At 41.2% G+C, this 21,734-nt stretch overlaps 1 protein-coding gene across 5 annotated transcripts in view; it reads right to left on the minus strand.

Moving 5' to 3' along the window:
• thsd7ba (thrombospondin, type I, domain containing 7Ba) overlaps positions 1-21,734 on the minus strand; it is a 646,137-nt gene that overhangs the window by 166,396 nt on the left and 458,007 nt on the right. For all 5 annotated transcript variants that reach the window (XM_067987207.1, XM_067987208.1, XM_067987209.1 and 2 more), the window contains exons 13-14: positions 9,832-10,026; positions 2,776-3,030 (exon numbers count right to left, since the gene is read on the minus strand). In XM_067987207.1, the coding sequence (XP_067843308.1) occupies positions 2,776-3,030; positions 9,832-10,026 (450 nt within the window). The remainder of the gene's footprint in view (positions 1-2,775; positions 3,031-9,831; positions 10,027-21,734) is intronic.

A 21,734-nucleotide genomic window follows, 5' to 3' on the forward strand; every position in this document is an offset into this window, starting at 1 on the left:
AACCCCATGAGCTCTTATCTTGTGTAACAACCTTTTGTGTAGCACCTTATCGAATGCCTTTTGAAAATCCAAATATATTGCATTCACTGGTTCCCCTTTATTTAACCTGTTAGTTACATCCTCAAAAAACTCTAATAGATTTATCAAACATGATTTCCCTTTCATAAAACCATGTTGACTGTGCCTAATCATATTATGATTTTCTAAGTGCCCCGTTACCATATCCTTAATAATGGATTCCAACATTTTCCCAACTACTGATGTCAGGTTTTATTAACTAATTAGTTTATCTTGTTTAAGTTATTAATTTAATAAAGTAATCGTAAGTTATAGTTTAAGATGCTCCTTGAAACCTACCTCTTTGACCAGCCTTTGATCACCTGTCATATTATCTCTTTATGTGGCTCGGTGTTTAATCTTCTCTCATAATGCTCCTGTGAAGCGCCTTGTGATGTTTTACTATGTTACAGGCGCTATATAAATGCAAGTTGATGTTACTGTTATTATGGGCAGGATTTTAAAAGGGAAAAGCAGGTGGGTTGTGGGCAGTGGGGGGCAATCAAAATCGCTGTTTTTGGGAGTGGGCAGACACCCCGGCTGGAACCCACCTATTTTTGAAAGAGACTCAGGTAAATCTGTGTGCGTGCGCACATCAGTCACCAGGAGGTTCTGCCCCCACTTAAATCCAGGGGAACGATAATTAAAGGGGCAAATGTACCTCATTGAGGTACTTAAGGTAGTTTATTTTTTGTGTATTGGACACTTAAAATGATTTTAACGTTACCTGGGCGGCTTTCCTACGGCTTCCAATTCACTCCTGGTGAAAGCAGGCAGGAAGGGACGGATCAATGCAAAATACACTAAATAAATTAAATAAAATTACATTTCCCATTGTAAAAAAATAAATACACCTTAAAAACGATGTTGCCTGGACCTCACCCGCCACCGATCCCTGATGTCCCCACTCTGATCCCGATGTCCCCACTCTGATCCCGATGTCCCCACTCTGATCCCGATGTCCCCACTCTGATCCCGATGTCCCCACTCTGATCCCGATGTCCCCACTCTGATCCCAATGTTCAATGTCTCCACTCTGATCCCAATGTTCAATGTCTCCACTCTGATCCCAATGTTCAATGTCTCCACTCTGATCCCAATGTTCAATGTCTCCACTCTGATCCCAATGTTCAATGTCTCCACTCTGATCCCAATGTTCAATGTCTCCACTCTGATCCCGATGTCCGATATCTCCACTCTGATCCCGATGTCCGATATCTCCACTCTGATCCCGATGTCCGATATCTCCACTCTGATCCCGATGTCCTATGTCTCCACTCTGATCCCGATGTCCTATGCCTCCACTCTTGTCTTTGCAACCCCCCACCCCCATCTCTATCCTAACTGTTGATGAGGTCTCTCTCTCTCTCTCTCTCTTTCCACCCCCAACCCCCTCAGATGAGCAGCGCCTGTCGGCAGCTTACTTCCCTTCTGGGTTTCGCACCCGCAAATCACCACCCCAGACTCTTCCGGCTGGCATATTAACTTATTGGCAACAATCATTCACTATTTATGTTTTCTTTTTGAGAAGTCACAAGAATGGAAAATATACCAGACCAGCAACAGTACACAGTTTGTGGTGATATCAATTGATTCCACCTTTGCATCAGTTAAAATTGGGTACACAACCATCCGGAGCGCGTTTAGACAGAGCTACGAAACCATCTTCAGGAAATAAACCTGCAGACTATTGCAAAGCCAAGTTTAAAAATATTCTCATCCATTGGAGCTTAGAGGTTTTGAACCTTAATTTTCAGTAGTTTTAATGATAAAAGAGTAAAAGCTCCTGACAGGCCTCTCTCAACATGAAAATTCATCAATCGGAAAGCTTGGAACGGAGCATGTTCCATTGTCCACCGATCAAAGCTTGACCAGCACTTTTAAAGAATGAAGGTACATTCTTCCCAAAATTTGGATTTCTGAATTTATCCAATGCCAATCTATTTTAATTGTTATAGGGGAACGTGAGACATGTAACATGTATATTATGTGTATATATTGCATTGTTATCTAATATTAGTAAATCAGTGTCACAGCAATTTGAACATAATGCTCAAACTACAAACTGTTGATCTCCCTTAGAAAAATGTCTTTATAATGTTAAAAGTATTTCAGGATCCAACTCAGATTCTTGGGAGGGACACCAAATGTAACCCACTCTTAATGGATGCACATGATGTGGAGATGCCGGTGATGGACTGGGGTTGACAATTGTAAACAATTTTACAACACCAAGGACTATAACTTGGTGTTGTAAAATTGTTTACAATTAATGGATGCAAGCATACAACACGAAATTGCTCATAATTCAACACAATTTCGCTCTGAACTGAAAATCTCGGACACCAAAAGAATGTTCAGCATGTGAAATGGAAAGCAAATTACACTAGTGCAGTAAAAGGACCATCTTCTGAAGTTTGGGTTTAAGCATATTGCTAGTGTAGAGTCAGTGTTTATTTTGCACTTGGCCATTTTATAGCTAACCTGGAAATACTTGCTCTCGATACTGAATGTCACAAGCGGAAACAAGTGTTCCATGCTTTAGCATTCAAATCGCTCCCTTGATAGACACAAAACATTTATCCTGCTCCCTACCAAAATAAAACTTCTTAAATTACAATATTTACTAAATGAAATACTTAAATTCTGATCGTTAAGAACAATATAGCTACACATTATTGCAACTTTAATCAGAACTGTAACATAACTGTGACATACCAGAATTGCTACAAAGACTAGGATTCACCAGCTTCTTGCTTTGATCATAGCAGGCTACGGCTCGGTAACGTACGCCCTGCCCACAGACTTTGATATCACTTTGAACCTTCATGCCAAGTTGCATTGTCACCTTGTTTTCGGGAAGAATACAATCTGACCAATTCCCTTGTGGTTGACTGATAAATTTGTCACATGGGCAAGCCTTAGTCTCGATTAGTGGATCCTTGTGGCACTTCTCTTTCTTCTTGCTTTTTCCTAATTGAACAAATAAAAGATCCTTACATTCTTATCTTCTTCCCTATTTCTTCATTTCTTTGATGCTATCTGACAGTCATTTAGATTTGCCTGTGCAAAATATTTAACAATAACATTATTTCCTACCATTCTTTCTTTACCAAAATGTGTATAACAATCATCACCTCTAAAGATGTAAGTCATAGTCTGAGCCACGTGATGAAATTCCAAACTAATAAATGACCTCATTCATGTTTCAGGATTTTAGAACTATTTTTCCACCGAAAGTATTTGGGGAAAAAAGGGTTGTTTTTAAATGTTGAGGTTTTTTAAAAAAAGTATATTCACACCAGTTAAAACAAAAGATACTGAAATGATACATGGTTAAAATGCTATTGAGCCCAGCTTTGATGTTATTTCCCCATAGACTGTAAACAATAAGCAATTCATTAACTTGCCTCGGTAATTGATAAACACTTCATACCCATTTTTCTGGGTACTCGCTAGCCCCATCTGACTAGGAACATAGACAGAGACACAGGCAGTCAGTTAAATTTTAAACAGAAAGTTGGGGTTAGCCTTTGGCCAAGTTCAAAAGGAGAATGCAGGAGGTCAGTTAGAAGCTATTTTGTTTAAGTCAAGCTAGATGACCTACTGATGCGGGGAAGTGTGTTCATTATTTTGTATGATTACATGAAGACACTGATAGAACTAAGAGAATCCAACCATAACTGTTGCTTTGTATGTTCACTCACTATGAAAAAGAGCAACTTAACAATTCATATCTGGTTGCATCATAGCAAGTACTTTTTCAATCTGTCTTCAAAGAGATTGAAGAAGCACACATGCAAAAGAACACAAGTATCTAGTTTAGATCACAAGGCAATTCTACTGTTACACCTCTCGACTACGCTGTCAATATAATTTGATATTGGGCAGTACAGCACAATGATAAAATTAAGATGCTCAGATTGCTTGCTGGAGCGACTAGCACCACTGTACACAAGGTAATTTCTAAGGCAAGTCCCTAAACTTGAAACATACGTTTTGAGACCTGATAATTCTGGTGGGAGGTAAAGGAAGAACTTGCCTTCATTACAAACAGAAGCATTTAGCTCTCTTTTTATATTATGAATAAAGCATTCCTGACACCTGTTCACTAATATGTAACAAGGTTAGTTCTGACAGAATCATAGAATATTACAGCATTTCTCCCCACATGGGATACCTAGTCTGGCCTTACTCTCTTGCTCACTTCCCAGACTCAATGTTCTTTTTAAAACAATTATATAATTCCCTTTTTAAAGAATTTATGACTCTGCTTCAATTGCCGTTTTTGGCAAAGAATTCTGCATTCTGCAGAAATAATTTCTAACCTACCCTTTTCAATCTTTTTGTGAATGTTAAATGTTTTTGCCCACTTCTTACTGTCTCACCAAACAATGGAAACAATCTACCTAGTCTACCTTAACATTCTTTATCAAGTCACTCCTCAACCCTCAGCTCCAATAAAAAAAGTCATAAATTCTTAAGTTTGTCTTCATAACAGTAACCTCCCATTCCTTGAACGTGCTAGTGAATCTATGCTGCACATTTTCCATTGCTTTTATATGTTTTCCATTATGGGATGCAAACAATACTACCAAAGTGGCATAACTGAAGCCTTTTACAAGTTTAACATAACCTCATAGCTTTTGCTTTCTGTGCCTCTACATACAAAACCAAGGATTCGATTTGCCTTGTTTATTGCCTTATCTACGTGCAATGATACCTTTAAAGATTTGTGTATCTGCACATTAAGGTCCCTTTGCTCTTCTATTCCAAGTAAAATCTTACCATTTATGGTTTATTTCTTTTCTCCCAAAAATGTATTTCTTACTCCCAAAGCTTCACATTTTTCTACACTGAACTGCATCTACCCATCCTGCCACATATCTGTCTATCCTGCCAGCCAATCTATGACCTCCCACAGCCTTTCACAATCCTCATCAAGATTACTATTCAAACGTTTTGTTCTAATGTTTTTTCAGAATACCAGCCCTACTTCTAGGTGTTTCTAAAACAAGTTCAGTGCCCTGATCTCAACCACACTTTCTGATAACACATTCCAGTTGCTGATTACTATCAGCTTAAAGAAATACTTCCTGATATCTGTCCTAAATTTGCCCTTCACAGTCCGAAATCTGTGCTGTCTTGAGCTGGTGTATCTGAAAGTACTGTTTTGGGTTTTCTTTCTCTATCCTGCTAAGTATCTTAAATATCTCTATCAAGAGCACCTCTGAGATGTCTCTTTCAGGATGAAAAACCCCAACATATTAAGTCATTCCTCAGAGAGCTCTAAGACTGGGATCAGCGTCATTACTATCCTCTGCACTGCCTTTTGGGTTCTGGTGTCCCCTTATGTCACAGTGACCAAAACTGTATGAAATACTCCAGGTGAAGCCTGACCAGGATATTGTATAACTTCGGCAGCTCTGGGGATTTGAACTCAATTGATTTGGCAATATAATCCAGCATCCTATTTGCCTTACCTTTGGCACCTCATAGTATTTAGACACGTTAAAACACCCTTATATTCTTTAAACTTCACCCTTGACAAGTTCTTTCCTACCCATGACATATATATGGCTTCTGCTTTCACTTCCAACATCCAGTACTGCTTTCAAAGGCTGTTGATGTTTTGAGAGAGAAAACAGTTCTAAGATATCTGAAATTGAAATAAAATGCCATGCTTTGCCATTCTCATTCTCTGTGACAAACAGCCTTTTCCTTTTAGCTCCAAGGAGCTTTGCTTTGTCACCTCACCTCATCTATAAAAAGGTTATTTTCCACCCTGGAAAACCAACTTTCACCTCTCCATTTTCTGTCATATGTCTAGATTTGACATACTGACCCGCAAACTTAAACAATGGTAGATCAAATGAGTAACTTCATGCTAAATGATCACATAAATTATCTAGATGTTTTGAGTAGAATCTAACTGGAGAAACAAGTTAATATCAATAGCCCATTGAACCATCTAATTTTTCAGCCTTTGATTCACATTTTGCAGGTCAGTTTATTTACCAGTCATCCACTAATCTGCAACTATACCAAAATTTAGCAATACAGTCTTTAAGTCCTCATTATGGTGCCACAATCATTTTAAATTACACACAATTGCTTTGTAAAATAGAACACGAGTACACATTAATGCCACTAACCTGCCAATTTTCTGAACCCAAGTATTAAATATTACAAAAATAAAATACTGCGGATGCTGGAAACCTGAAAATAAAACCAGAAAAAGCTGGAAATAATCAGCAGGTCAGGCAGCATAGGCGGAAAAAAAGCGTTCAGCCTGAAACAGCGTTTCAGACCTTAAGACTCTTCTAAAGGTGTTGCGTGACCTGCAGAGTATTTCCATCTTTTTCCGTTTTTTGTTAAATATTACAGGAGTGAAACAAAATTCTGGTCGAATTTAGAAATGAATTGGACTTTTCTGAGGTGGGCAGGAGGTGCACAGAGGCAAAGACCAAACACATGGTCATTGGGGCAAGATACTGAATTTTAAAATGAATACCATTAGACTTCAGGAAAACTAGGAGCTTTTCTGTTCGATAGTGCCATTGACACAGGAACTGTGATAGCAGCTGGTCTTAGTCATCCACCAGTGCAGCATGTACAAAGTGACATTCGTGCTTTCTGGGAGCTATACTCCACTATTCAATTGACTCTCTTTATACAGACAAGGACCACAAAGTAAGCTCCAGACTCTAGCTAAAGGGTAAGGCCTCTTCAGGATAAACTTCATGAAAGCATTTCTAACAAAATGGCTGACTTTATGGGTAAGATTCCTTTATTCACATTTATTTAATTTTTGTCACGTATTTATTATGTTATTTTTATCTGTGGGAAAATACTTCGAAAAAGTTTTAAGATATTTGTTGGCTGATTTTGTGGCAGTTTCTGGTTCCTGATAGAATTGGCTTTTCTAACCGATCCAATGACAATGAAATATTTAAAATATGTTAATCTGAAGATTACATAAGTCATATATTTTTGAAGTGTGACACATGTGGTGCCCTGTGGACATGCACAAACAGAAACAGTTGCCAATTATCATTTAAAAGCAAACTCTTAGAAGCTGAGGGGTGATGTGACGTAAATAGTGAAAGTTTGTTTCCGCTGGTGGGGAAATGGGGAACAAGGGGACAGAGACCGTGGATTCTCACTAGCAGAACCAATGGGGAAGGGAGAAGGCAGGTTTTTGCACTGTGGGCTAGTATACCATGGGATGCTTCACCACAAGTGGCTATTGAGGCAAAGACTAGAACATTATTTAAAAGGAAATGATATAATTATTTGAAAAGGATCTGGGAAGAATGAGGTTACAGGAGAAAGTGTCAGCACTGGCACTGGCACTGGCACCGGGGGTTGACTGGCCTCAACCAGTTACATATAAACTATTTGTGAGTTATTGTATTACTGTTGGTTATGAGGGGAATCTGAATATTACCAGTTTTACTGTTAGCTTTCTGTGCAATTTCAGTGAGTTACTATTAGTAACTGATGGAATCAAAGTTCCTTCCACCTCTGGTTTCCCCCATGCAAATCTCTACCACACCTTTGGTTTCTTCTCTTGCCCTCAGTGGCAACATGGTTCTTGGAAATTCTCACACAACACCCGCTGGCGCAAAACCACAGGGACTCTTCATAAGGTAAATGCAATAACATTTGCAGATGACATGTGATCAGCCATCACATGGTGAGTACGTGATCAAAGCTCCAGGAATGACCCCAACCAAACTTAGCAACCCAATGGATGTAACTAGTAGAATAGATAGGGGAGAACCAGTGGATGTGGTGTATTTGGGTTTTCAGAAGGCTTTTGATAAGGTCCCACACAAGAGGTTAGTGTGCAAAATTAAAGCACATGGGATGGGGGGAATATACTGGCATGGATTGAGAATTGGTTGACATGGATTGAGAATTGGTTGACGGACAGGAAGCAGAGAGCAGGAATAAACGGGCCTTTTCCAGGTGGCAGGCAGTGACTAGTGGGGTACCGCAGGGATCAGTGCTTGGGCCCCAGCTACTCACAATATGTATCAATGATTTGGATGAGGGAACTAAATGTAACATTTCCAAGTTTGCAGACGACACAAAGCTGGGGTGGAATGTGAGCTGTGAGGAGGATGCAAAGAGGCTCCAATGTGATTTTGACAAGTTGGGTGAGTGGGCAAGAACATGGCAGATGCAGTATAACATGGATAAATGTGAGGTTATCCACTTTGGATGTAAAAACAGAAAGGCAGATTATTATCTAAATGGTGTTAGATTGGGAAAAGGGGAGGTGTAACGAGACCTGGGTGTCCTTGTACACCAGTTGCTGAAAGCGAGCATTCAGGTGCAGCAAGCAGTTAGGAAGGCGAATGGTATGTTGGCCTTCATTGCAAGAGGATTTGAGTACAGGAGCAGGGATGTCTTACTGCAGTTATACAGGGTCTTGGTGAGACAACATCTGGAGTATTGTGTGCAGTTTTGGTCTCCTTATCTGAGGAAGGATGCCCTTGCCATGGAGAGTGTGCAGCAAAGGTTTACCAGACTGATTCCTGGGATGGCAGGACTGACGTACGAGGAGAGATTGGGTCGACTAGGCCCAGATTCACTCACGTTTAGAAGAATGAGAGGTGATCTCATTGAAACATATAAAATGCTAACAGGACTAGACAGACTAGATGCAGGGAGGATGTTCCCGATGGCTGGGGAGTCCAGATCCAGAGGTCACAGTCTCAGGATACGGGGTATGCCATTTAGAACCGAGATGAGGAGAAATGTCTTCACTCAGAGGGTGGTGAACCTGTGGAATTCTCTACCACAGAAGGCAGTGGAGGCCAAGTCATTAGATGTATTCAAGAAGGCGATAGATATATTTCTTAATGTTAAAGGGATCAAGGATATGGGGAAAAAGCGGGAACAGGGTACTGAGTTAGACGATTAGCCATGATCATTTTGAATGACGGAGCAGGCCCGAACGGCCGAATCTCTTGTTCCTATTTTCTATGTCTCTATATGCAAGGCCAGATAATGAGTGATTGTCAGCGAGCTATTTTAGCTTGCAGGTATCATAACTGAACCCAACTCATCCAGACATGCATTACCAACAGTGACACTGGCTGGCTACCAGGAACATTGGGCAATTTTCTAGTCCAGAGATACCGACACCCTGTATAACAGTCCCAGTGGCACTCTGACTAAGTGACCAACTGAGCATAGACTAGGGGTAGGTTTATATGAGTCAGTATCATACCACACAGTGCGTGTACTCACTGAGTTACGTATAAGCAAATTTTTGCCGTGATAGGATATGTGCAAAGCAACAAAATAATCAATCCTGTTAGATTGTTGACAAGAAATATATAATTAAACAGCATCAGTTCATTTAAAAAACAAGTGCATTTTCAAAAAAACCTTTTCATTATTCTCTGTCGAATAACTGTGTGACATTTTTCATAACACTTATGATTAAAACAATGCTGTAGGTTGCTCCAGGCTGACAATAAATTACAGTCTTGGGGAAACTCAAAAAAGTTTCTTATGACCTCTGATCTAGAGTGTTCCTTTTACATATTAATGTGACAGGCCCAATTAATGGCCCAAGCCATCACAATTATTCATAGTTTAAGGGTTTAACTTAGCTTTCAAAAAATATGGTTAGTAAGAAAAAAATATTTTTAATCAATTTGTAATTGCAATGGGGGAAATCTTATTTACAGTCACCAAGATTAGTTTTGATGTAATTTGTAAAGCCTTTTGCATTTTTCAGTATCTAATACTTGCCTATGAGGGATCTTCTCCGACTACGGGTTGATCCACAGCCTGCTACACAGGAGGTAAACTTGGACCAGTTTGTCAACGTGCAATCATCACGACAGGGGATCCGACACTTCTGCACGAGTGCAGGCATTGAGCCTGCCCACTTCAAGCACCCAATAAGATCCACATGCTGGTCATCCACTGTTTTACAGGTCACACCTAAAAACAAAGGTAGGACATTAAAAGGAGGTAGTGAAGACTGATTCCTTACAGTCCTTCAAGAAGATGTTAAATGGATTTCTGGAAAACAAGGTGACTATAGCACTTGGAAGGTAAGAGTAAATTATTTCTAGATATTAATTAGTAGTTCTGGGGGCTTCTGGAGTTTTCCTGATCACCTATGAGTGAGAGAGAAACTTTTACTAGACCAAGCATTTGTAGGCCTGATGGCCTTTTGCAATCCTGGAGACAAACATAAATAAGCATAAACAAGACCTCAATTCTTCTTCTAGCAATTTGTTTGGTCCATGGGAATCAGGTGACGTGTTCACCATTGCTCTTCTAATAGCTTGATGGATCCACTGTTTTAATTAGATGCTTAGAGTGTTCTCAAGTCTGACAGGTCAGTAACTATTAATGACCTGTTTTTCCACAGTCTTCTTCTCAAACCTGGAGTGGGATTTCACTGTTCAAATTTTAAACAGAAACAGCACTCCAATAAATGATTTGTTTCTGACATGGCTGAAACTCTATTTATTTGTGACTTTCCCACTTCAGGGATTAATTTTTCTTTACCTCAATTGAATTTTTCTGTGCAAACATTTATTTACGTTGATCATGTGGTCAAAAACCCTTTGAATTTTAACATACAGTGAGTTATTTATTTCACATGTGGCCAAAATGCACTGTTCAGATTTTAAACAATACACACGTATATGTGTTTTCTTATTCTGTTCATTTCTTCCTATATCTGTGTTATGTTTATGGATAGCCATGATAGCCCACGGACAACCTCACGATGCTCCACTTTTCCAGTTTCCACCCTAACCACGTCAAAGAGGCCATCCCCTATGGACAGACCCTGCGAATACACAGGGTCTGCTCAGACGAGGAGGAACGCGATGGACACTTACAGACGCTGAAAGACGCCCTCGTAAGAACGGGATATGACGCTCGACTCATCGATCGACAGTTCCGACGGGCCACAGCGAAAAATCGCATAGACCTCCTCAGAAGACTAACACGGGACGCAACCAACAGAGTACCCTTCGTCGTCCAGTACTTCCCCGGAGCGGAGAAACTACGCCATGTTCTCCGCAGCCTTCAACATGGCATCAATGACGATGAACACCTCGCTATGGCCATCCCCACACCTCCACTACTCACCTTTAAACAGCCACCCAATCTCAAACAGACCATCGTTCGTAGCAAATTACCCAGCTTTCAGGAGAACAGCGTCCACGACACCACACAACCCTGCCACGGTAACCTCTGCAAGACATGCCAGATCATCGACACAGATACCACCATCACACGAGAGGACACCACCCACCAGGTGCACGGTTCATACTCCTGTGACTCGGCCAACGTTGTCTACCTCATACGTTGCAGGAAAGGATGCCCCAGAGCATGGTACATTGGCGAGACCATGCAGACGCTGCGCCAACGGATGAACGGACACCGCGCAACAATCGCCAGACAGGAGGGTTCCCTCCCAGTCGGGGAACACTTCAGCAGTCAAGGACATTCAGCCACCTCAACCGGGATCTTGGGTTCATGTCATGCTACACGTAACCCCACCAGTGAACAAATGTTATCTGTTTTTAATATAACAGGTCATTTGCTGTCTTTCTCTTCCTTCCGGATGTTTCTATGTTTCTGCCTCTCTCTCTCTTTTTTTTTTTGGTTGTTTGTATATTCGGTGGCCTTGTAGGTAACACCTCTCTGTCTGCACACTGTGATTGCCTTGGCAACGGGCAGTTGGAAAGACTTTCTGTAATCACCTGGTATTGTTCTGTGATTTATAAATGCGAAGAGTTCGAGGATTTCATTTCCACAACATTCACCTGAGGAAGGAGGAAGCCTCCGAAAGCTTGTGAATTTCAAATAAAATTGTTGGACTATAACTTGGTGTTGTAAAATTGTTTACAAATGTTTATGGATAGGCAAAGAAAATGTTCCAAATCAGTTTAAAGAATACTGAATAACACCAGTGCCGTACAACTAATAATCTCTCATGGTGCTCCTCATGATAAGACAGAGCATCTGCTGTTATCGAAGGACAGGAACATTACACCATTTAAAACACAATCTATTATTCTTTTACTGAAGTTTATGTGCTTGTCCCTTTAAGGCTATCAAATGAATATGTAAATACTGTGTCAGTTTAGCCAGAGAAGGTGCAGACACTCTGGCCTTCCCATGTTGTGTTCCTACAGATTTCCTCTGTAGTTGACAAATTATGCTTCTATTTCATTATATTTGTTCCAAATATGACATAGAAATTTTACACACACATACACACACACATGCACATACCCACACACCCCTCCTGTGACTTTGTACTTGGGGAGTCAAGACCAAGTGTAGTCTTCAGGTGAAGAGAAGTTAAAGGGTTGGGGATATCGGACCAGGGCACACAGACATGATTCATTCCCCATTTTAAAATTAGACATTTTGTCCTTTTTAAAAATAATATTTAATATCTTAATATATTAAAAAAAACCTTACATCTATACTTCCTATAATATTTTTTGCAATATAAATTCCTATTTCCAAATCTATGATGGAAACTTAGTAAACCTGCACTCTCCTGCCAATGGTGGCGCCACAGCCACATGGATGATGACCATTTATGTTCTATTTGTACCATTCTCTGACCAAAAGGGTGGCCAGACAATTGCTTCTGGCTTTCTTCCACTCTACAGCTGGCCATTTATACACAAGGACAACTTTGAGGGACGCATCCTCCAAGCTTCCCTCTCTCTTTATGAAGAAATAGCTCCCTTATGCTGGTGCCTCCCCCGATACACATCCAAGATCAGGAACTTGAAGAATTATGGACATATACTATGATATGCAACAATACACAGCTACATCAATGTGCAACACAAAATTCTTAAGACAATACAAATATAAAAACAACATAAGACAAAAATTGACAGATTCATGCTACAGTTCATATTCATTAATGTACTTCCATTTAATATTTTAGAGAAAAACCAGATATTTTCATGTCATAAATATTTTATTTTTCAAACCACTTCACTGTTATCTGTCCACAGAGAGTTCTTCTGCATAGAACAAGGAGATGACTACTAATGTAAGAAACAAAATGAATGCTAAACATAATCATTCATCAGAAGAACCAATCACAAAAAGTTCAAATTGTAAATAACACCTGGAAAAATCGATATTGTCTTGCATCCCAGTGCATCAATCACACTGGAAAGTGTCATACATGTATTGTCTGTGTATCACTTGCACCTGTTTGGCTTAAATATTATATTCATAAGACTGAAACAAATCACAACTGGATAGGGAACATATCAATCACCAAGTAGTATATTTTTAAAAATATTAAAAATAGAGAAAGAATACCAGTGATTTTCTATTAGTTTCTTCAGATCTTGATAACCATAAAGTGAGGAGCTGACAATTTACAAGCACTCGTCAATCTACACACAAACTTCCCTCTAACCAACTTCAGGGTGTAGCTACTCTAGCCATTAGACTTTGTGGCCTTACAGAAATACACTAGCAACACCTTTGCCGCAGAATAATACATTGTGTGTTCAATGACACACTGTTCTCGACATTAAAAACCAGCAAACCTTCCAACATACTGTGAGCAACGTGAGAGATGTGCTAGTTTTAAAATATCATTGGTTACATCATAGAGAAGATATAAGCTGTGGTACCAGATCGATATACTGCAGCAATTGGAGAAATACAATCTTGTATTATTGGTGGAATGCTAAAATTTTCCACCACAGCCGTTTACAGATTAATACAAGATCAACCAGAGGGAGAGAACAAGAATTTGAATATTTAGTTGACATAAGTACCTGCCTAATTTGCCTTGAAGGTTCTCAATGCATTAGGTGAAAGAAGCTACTGCTAATAAAATGGCATGCAACTGCAAGGCTAAAAATGCTAATCATAAAATGATAAATATTACGCTTGTATTAATCAGTGTCAAAAGGGCACAATTTCCATGATCATTTACTCAGGAACTGTTAATTACAATCAAAGTGTCAAACAAAGATTTGCAACATTTGCTTTGTTTTGTATTGTTTCGAATTGTCTTGAAATGCAGCAACAGAATTTTACATATTTTAATTACTTCACAACATTAGTTGCCGATCAAAGGGCCACACTATAGTGTCTTTCAACACATTTCCTCACATCTTCTCCTATCCCTATGCCCAACTTTCCTCTCCAACACCACCACTCTGAACATGTAAAAATAGAATTTTCATTAAAAGTCATCGACAACTCCGATGGTGGAACAACTAATAATTCACGTGCCAAAGAACGATAATGTGATATTTTTCATTTCCTACTCAAACATTTTAATCGTAAAAATGTCACACAAATATTCTCTTCAGTTGAAACTCTGGTCTTCCTGGCTATGTATGTGCCAAATAACAACACACTACACATATTGCACGATAATAATGATAGCAACCATGATTTTAGAAATATAAGAAATAGGAGCAGGACTAGGCCATACGGCCCCTGTATTGAAATGTCCAAGTAACACCACCCTTCTATTAAAAAAATAATTTTCAGGAAAAAAATAGAATCCATATTCACCTATGAATAAATCTTTTACAAATTTCAAAGACAAAATAAGGAGCTGCAGAATATACCAAGTTAGAACTGTAAGTATTTTACCTCTTTCACTTCACTCAAGTGCCTTTTGCTCATTAACAAATGTACAATGTAGATAGTGTATGAGCACAAAACCAGCTGTTCTCAGTGGTGATTTAAGGTGTGAATGATCATACCCTCCAGTGGCTCACACATCTCTTCTTCTAAATCCGATGCAAAGAGCTAAAACGTATTATCTAGCTGCCAACATTTTGTGGTTTCCGTGATTTACACCCCCATTATGTTTCCTTCACTAAACACAAGGGACAGCACTTTTAATACGGCCAGTATGACTCTTTACTGTGGCTTCTCCAATACAGTCCTTATAGGTGCATTTATCAGATTGCTTAGAATCCATAATAAATTGACAGATCCCATGAGTACAATTAGAGCATAGGACAAAAGATGGGAAACAGTACAATGCAAAGAGCAAGGCAAAAAGAAAGGGACGATGACATGTGGAGAGTAAGGAGAATTTTCAGGCTTTTTTTTTTCTGACCAGCAGTTTTAAGGCATGAAATATGAGACTATGGAAGGACTAAGAGGCACCAATAAGTGTATGGATATCTCCCTTTATGACAACCAAACTTTTCCCTCCCAGCCTCAACCCCCAGCTTCTCTCTAACTTGTGCGTGTTGCACCAGCATCACATAGCGTGGAGTGTGGCCCCACGTGATCCTAGAACCCACTACTGACCTGCCACATGGAATACATAGTAATGGAACATATGTGACAGCCATTCAGTGATTTTAGGACACATACAGAAGAGAGAGAATACAGAGGGGAGGAGATTTACAAAGAGAACAATACAGAATAAAGTGAGAAAAATGAAGAGATACCAATGCTACAAGGAAAATAATGTGTGACAATCAAAGAGAGAGGGGAGTGGAATATAATGACATACACAGAGAGAGCTAGTGTGGGTAAGGTACAAAGAAACACTTACAGAAAGGCGGTCTTGCAATTAAACAGCAAGTGTAAGTTGAAATATCTCAAAGCACTTCAGATACATGTTAGTTATTTTTGAAGTCCAGTACTGTTGTAGGCAAACATGGAAGCAATTCTACACCAACAATGTGCCATACACAAATAATAGGAAAAAAAGTTAACCTTTATTTTGATGGTATTGGCTGAGGGAGGAATGTTGGCAAGATACTGGGAGATGTCACTACTCTTCCCTCAAATAGGGCTATGGGATCTTTAATGTCCACCTGATCTACCAAAACAGGCATTCAGGATATTGGTGTTACGATTAAGCACTCTCCAAATAGTTTTTTTTGATACCCAGCACAAAGGTCTGCTTCTGCGAACAAGTCTGCACTTCCTACGAACTGAATTGTGACCTTGTGCATTAAGTAATCGAGGAGATAGTATACCTGGTGTGAACAATGAACCCCTTCAGCTGCTGGTACAAAACATCTCGCATTCTCTCTTTGCCCCTCTTATTTCCTTTTTCACTTCCCCTCTGAACTTTCTATATTCTGCCTGGTTCTCACTTGTGTTATCAACTTGACATCTGTCAGACGCCCCTTTCTTCCATTTCATCTTGCTCCTCTATATCCTTCCTACTAGCTGGTGGCCTATCGAATACACCCAGTAGTGTAATGGCACCTCTACTGCTCCTTAACTCTAACCAAATAAATTCTGACCGTGACCCCTCCAGGACATCCTCTCTCTCCAGCAATGCAATATTCTCCTTAATCAATATTGCCACCCTCCCTCCTTTCTTTCCTTCCTATTTTTCCTGAACACCTTGTATCCAAGAATATTTAGTACCAATCCTGCCCTTTTTTGAGCCAGGTCTCCGTTATCGCCACAACATCGTATTCCCATGTGGCTATTTGCGCCTGCAGCTCACCAACCTTGTTTATCATGCTTTGTGTGTTCACACACAGGCACTGTAAACCAATCTTAGACTTTCTTGTACTCTCTCTTGATCTGACCCCATAAAACACCTTACTATTTCTTACTTCAGGGTTATCCTTCTCTCCTGATCCTTTGTGCCCGTTGTTTCCCCTTTCCAATGCTACATCCTGGTGCCCATCCCCTTGCCAAATTAGTTGAAACCCCTCCCCCCCCCCCGCCTCAACCACAGTACTCGCAAACCTCCCTGTGAGGACATTGGTTCCAGCTCTGTTGAGGTGCAACCCGTCCAGCCTGCACAGGTCCCACCTCCCCCAGGAATCTGAAGCCCTCCCCCCTGCACCATCTCTCCAGCCACGCATTCATCTGCTCTATCCTCCTATTTCTATATTCGCTAGTGCGTGGCACCAGGAGTAATCTGGAGATTACTACCTTTGAGGCCCTGCTTGTTAATCTCTTTCCTAACTCCTTAAACTCTGCCTGCAGGACCCCATCCCTCTTCCTTCCTATGTCGTTGGTACCAATATGGACCACAACCTCTGGCTGTTCACCCTCCCCCTCCAGAATGTTCTGCAGCCACTCAGTGACATCCTGGACCCCGGCACCAGGGAGGCAATATACCATCCTGGAATCACGTCTGCAGCCGCAGAAACACCTATCTGTTCCCCTAACTATTGAATCCGCTATCACTATTGCTCTCCTGACCTTTCTCCTCTCCCCCCCCCCCCCCCCGTACAGCTGAGCCACCAATGTGCAATGGTCTTGGCTCTGGCTGCACTCTGCAGAGGAACCCTCTCCCTAACTGAATACTGGTTACAGAGTGAGATGCCCTCAGGGGACTCTTGCACTACCTGCCTGGTCCTCCTTGTCTGTCTGGCAGTTACCTAGTCCCTCTCTGCCTGCAGTCTCCAAACCCAGAGCTCGAGCTCCTCCAGCTGACGACACTTCCTGCACCTGTGGTTGTCCAGGACACAGGAAGCATCCTAGAGTTCCCACATGGTACAGGATGCACATGCCACAGGACTGAGCTGCCCTGCCATGCCTCGATTTATTAGATTAACTAAACTTAACTGGAAATTAACTAAAGACTTAAAAAAGACACTTACCAGAAAAAGAAACACTCACCAGCTAGCAGCCAATCAGCTCCTTCCCTTGTGCTGATTTTCTTACCTCGTTCCTTGAAGCCCCGAACTATTTACGCTCCATGCCAACTCCGAACAGGTCCATTCCTGACCTCAGGCGCTCTGATTGAGGCCTACTCCCCGGGCCTCGCTCTTTATTTAGTCTGGTGCTCTGACACTCTGCCCCCAACTCCGAACAGGTCCGCTCCTTACCTCAGGCGCTCCTATTATGTTATATATAATGCTCCTGCTGTTATAAAACAGCATATCCTCCATCTTGCCATGTGCAATATAAAGGAGTTTGACAAGTGTGTATACATAGATAGGTACAGAAATAGACAGAGTTAGATAGAGAGATAAGTAGATAGATCAACGAATCATACAGCACAGGAGGCCATTCGGCCTATCATGCCTGTGCTGGCTCCTTGAAAGAGCTATCGAATTAGTCCCACTCCCCTGCTCTTTTCCCATAGCCTTGCGAGATAGAAATGTTTTGAACATGTCAGTAAATCAGATAAACATTACCAGAACACCAATCTCCACCATAACCTTTTAGATAGTAATCATTCTCTTTCACCCATCAATGCTACACAGTACACACAAAAAGCATGGAGGTGAAAATATTTGTTTTGCGTATGATGCTAAAAGAAATAAAATAGCATTCTGCATTCACAGACCAAACAATAAATTGAAACTTTGCAAATAATGGGATTAGTTGAATCTGAGGATACAGCTTGGGGAACTGCAAAATAAGTTGCACAAAATATGTAAATGGTAAGAACAATTATTATTATGAACAAGTGTAAAGTACTATCATGGGAATGAACAATTGTGTCATATAGCTGTGGATGAAATTGAAAGATATCTAGGGTTGCAAGCACTCACAACACAATACACAACAACTAATAGTACATATAAATAGAAACATGGATGAGGTCAAGGGTTCTTTCAGTGTCATGGGTGTAGTGGACCAGTTACTTCCAGATTTTATTTGTCTTATTTATTAATACAATTGAAAACTTAACCAGATAAAATTACTTTTCAAAATAAAACAAGAAACACTATGGGTTTATTCAAGCTTTTGATACTAAAAGATATTTAATCAGGAAAAAGCCATTTATTACCACAACTTTAATTAAAAAAGGAAAGAAATCCATAAACAGCTCAGGAAAATCAAAATAAACTAGGAACTTTTCCCACAAGTAAAATATAGCCAAGAGCGCTGAATACCAGAAAGACAGCTGTTGATCCAGAATACACTAGTGATGTGAACCAGCCATTTTCAATGCATCCTCTTGATCTTGCTGTCTAGTTTAATTTATAATTTTGTCCCACAGCATTTATACTTGCTCCAAAAAGCAGTGTGGGTAGTTTTCTCCAGTGGCAGCAATTATTTTAGAACTGTGCAACAAACTGCATATATTTTCAACTGCAGAGTCTGTTGGAAATGCAATTATTATGGTCCAATATCATGATTCATGAATAAGTGAAAACATTTCTCACAGATAATATTTCCATTGCAAAAGAGACAACTATTGAAAGGATTGCATCTCATTTTCAATTTCATTGTTATGAGTCACAGGTCTATTTTCAATGAGAGGCTGGAGTCAATGTTCACAGTGTTCATTTTCAGTACCATTTTCACTTACAAATTCTTCCTTTATCGATCTTTGTTTGTTCGGTGGGACATGAATTATACGCTCATAAAGATGAAGTATGTCAGTGCTGGTCAAAGGAACATTTTTCCATTTTTTACATGAAGTGCCAGTTTCATGAGTTCCCAAGTGTAGCGTGGGTGAGATTCAGGGTCAAACTTCACCTCCAATGCAGAAACGGGCACCTTATCCCCGAACAGCACCTCGCATGGATGATTTATTTGGTGGGGGAAGGGTTAAAACATTTTTAAACTGCAACTTTTTGCCCCACCTCAACCTCAACCAGCCAGCTTAACGAGACACTGAGTTCAGCAACATCGTGGTGGCTAACAAGGGAAGTTAAGGGTAGTATTAGATTAAAAGAAGAGGCTTACAATGCAGCCAAAAAGAGTAGTAAGCCTGAGGATTGGAAGGGTTTTAGAAACCAGCAAAGGATGACCAAGAAATTGATAAGAGGGAGAAAAGTGAATATGAAAGTAAACTAGCAAGAAATATAACAGATTGGCCCCGATTTTGGAACGGAGGCGGGATGGCAGGCGGGGGGGGCGGGGTGAATGAGCTCGCGGGGTGAATGGGTGTGCGGGTAATCTGACCAATAAAATATGTCCATTTCGCATGCGATCTCAAGGGAATTGGAGCCACTTAATGTGGCTTCTGGGTTTGCCGTCCGAAAGCTGCGCAGCGGACGGATTGCGCACCTGCATCATGGGCTGTCAGCTGGTGGAGCTCTATTTAAAGGGCCATTGCTCCAAAGGCTTATGCTGAAATTACAATGGAGCAGCACAGGGGCAAGGTTGCTCCAAGGTTCAGTGATACCTCACTGCAGCAGCTACTGGACCGGGTGAGGAGGAGGAGGGAAGTGTTTTACCCTGTGGACGGGAAGAAGTGCCCTGCCTCTGCCACCAAGAAGCTTGGCTCGAGGTGGCAGATGAGGTCACCAGCAACAATAACATATCCCACACCTGGATCCAGTGCAGGAAGCATTTCAATGATCTAACTAGGTCAGCAAAAGTGAGTACACTTATTGATTCTCCTACATTCCGTGTTCCACATCATCGCCCTCCCCACCCCACCAAAACTCATTCTGCACTGCCAAGACTACTCTATCACATCACTCCTCACACCCACTTAAGGCTCATCCTCAATTTACCTTCACTTCCTCACCACCCCATTAGTCACCCCACCACTACCACTCACCCTAATCCTGATCCAATGTGATGGCTCTGTCTCATACTCTGTCTGATGCACCTCTTTCACGGTCAGCCTCACCCAAAGCAATGCATTCATCGGTTGGCCACTTCACCATCACTCACTCACACATCTGTTCTTCCTCCCCTTTTAGAAGAGAGTGCAAAATGCACATGAGAGGGCGAGGACTGGAGGGGGGCCACAACAAGTAGTGGTCCTCACAGACACGGAGCAGGAGGTGCTGGAGATCAGCCGCACCCTCGAGTGCCTATCCGTTGGGGACGGCGAGACTGGCACCCCACAAATGTCTGGTGACATAACTTTAACATTCATCACACACAAAATGAATTGATATTAACAATGCTTGCCATCTTCAAAATCTCAGTGTGGTCATCGCAACATGACACATCTGTGATGATGCTTAATACTGCCTTCTGTTTTCTGACAGGCACTTCAACGACCGCAGTGATGGCAGAGGACGATTCCTCAGAGGACCTGCCGGCCTCTGAGGGTGCACTGTCACATCATAGCGAGCCATCCGCCAGCACAGATACTCACATCTCGGTGGGTCCTAGTAGTCAGTTTTATTTTTATTCGTTCATGGGATGTGGGTGTCACTGGCAAGGCCAGCATTTATTGTCCATCCCTAATTGCCCTTGAGAAGGTGATGGTGAGCTGCCTTCTTGAACTGCTGCAGTCCGTGTCGTGAAGGTTCTCCCACAGTGCTGTTAAGAAGTGAGTTCCAGGATTTTGACCCAGCGACGATGAAGGAACGGCGATATATTTCGAAGTCGGGATGGTGTGTGACATGGAGGGGAACGTGCAGGTGGTGTTGTTCCCATGTGCCTGATGCCCTTGTCCTTCTAGGTGGTAGAGGTCGTGGTTTAGGAGGTGCTGTCGAAAAAGCCTTGGCGAGTTGCTGCAGTGCATCCTGTGGATGGTACACACTGCAGCCACAGTGCACCGGTGGTGAAGAGAGTGAACGTTTAGGGTGGTGGATGGGGTGCCAATCAAGCGGGCTGCTTTGTCCTGGATGCTGTCGAGCTTCTTGAGTGTTGTTGGAGCTGCATTCATCCAGGCAAGTGGAGAGTATTCCATTACACTCCTGACTTGTGCCGTGTAGATGGTGGAAAGGCTTTGGGGAGTCATGAGGTGAGTCACTCATTGCAGAATACCCAGCCTCTGACCTGCTCTTGTAGCCACAGTATTTATATGGCTGGTCCAA

Source organism: Heptranchias perlo, chromosome 7 (assembly GCF_035084215.1).
Source record: "Heptranchias perlo isolate sHepPer1 chromosome 7, sHepPer1.hap1, whole genome shotgun sequence".
In the NCBI taxonomy this organism is placed as follows: domain Eukaryota; kingdom Metazoa; phylum Chordata; class Chondrichthyes; order Hexanchiformes; family Hexanchidae; genus Heptranchias; species Heptranchias perlo.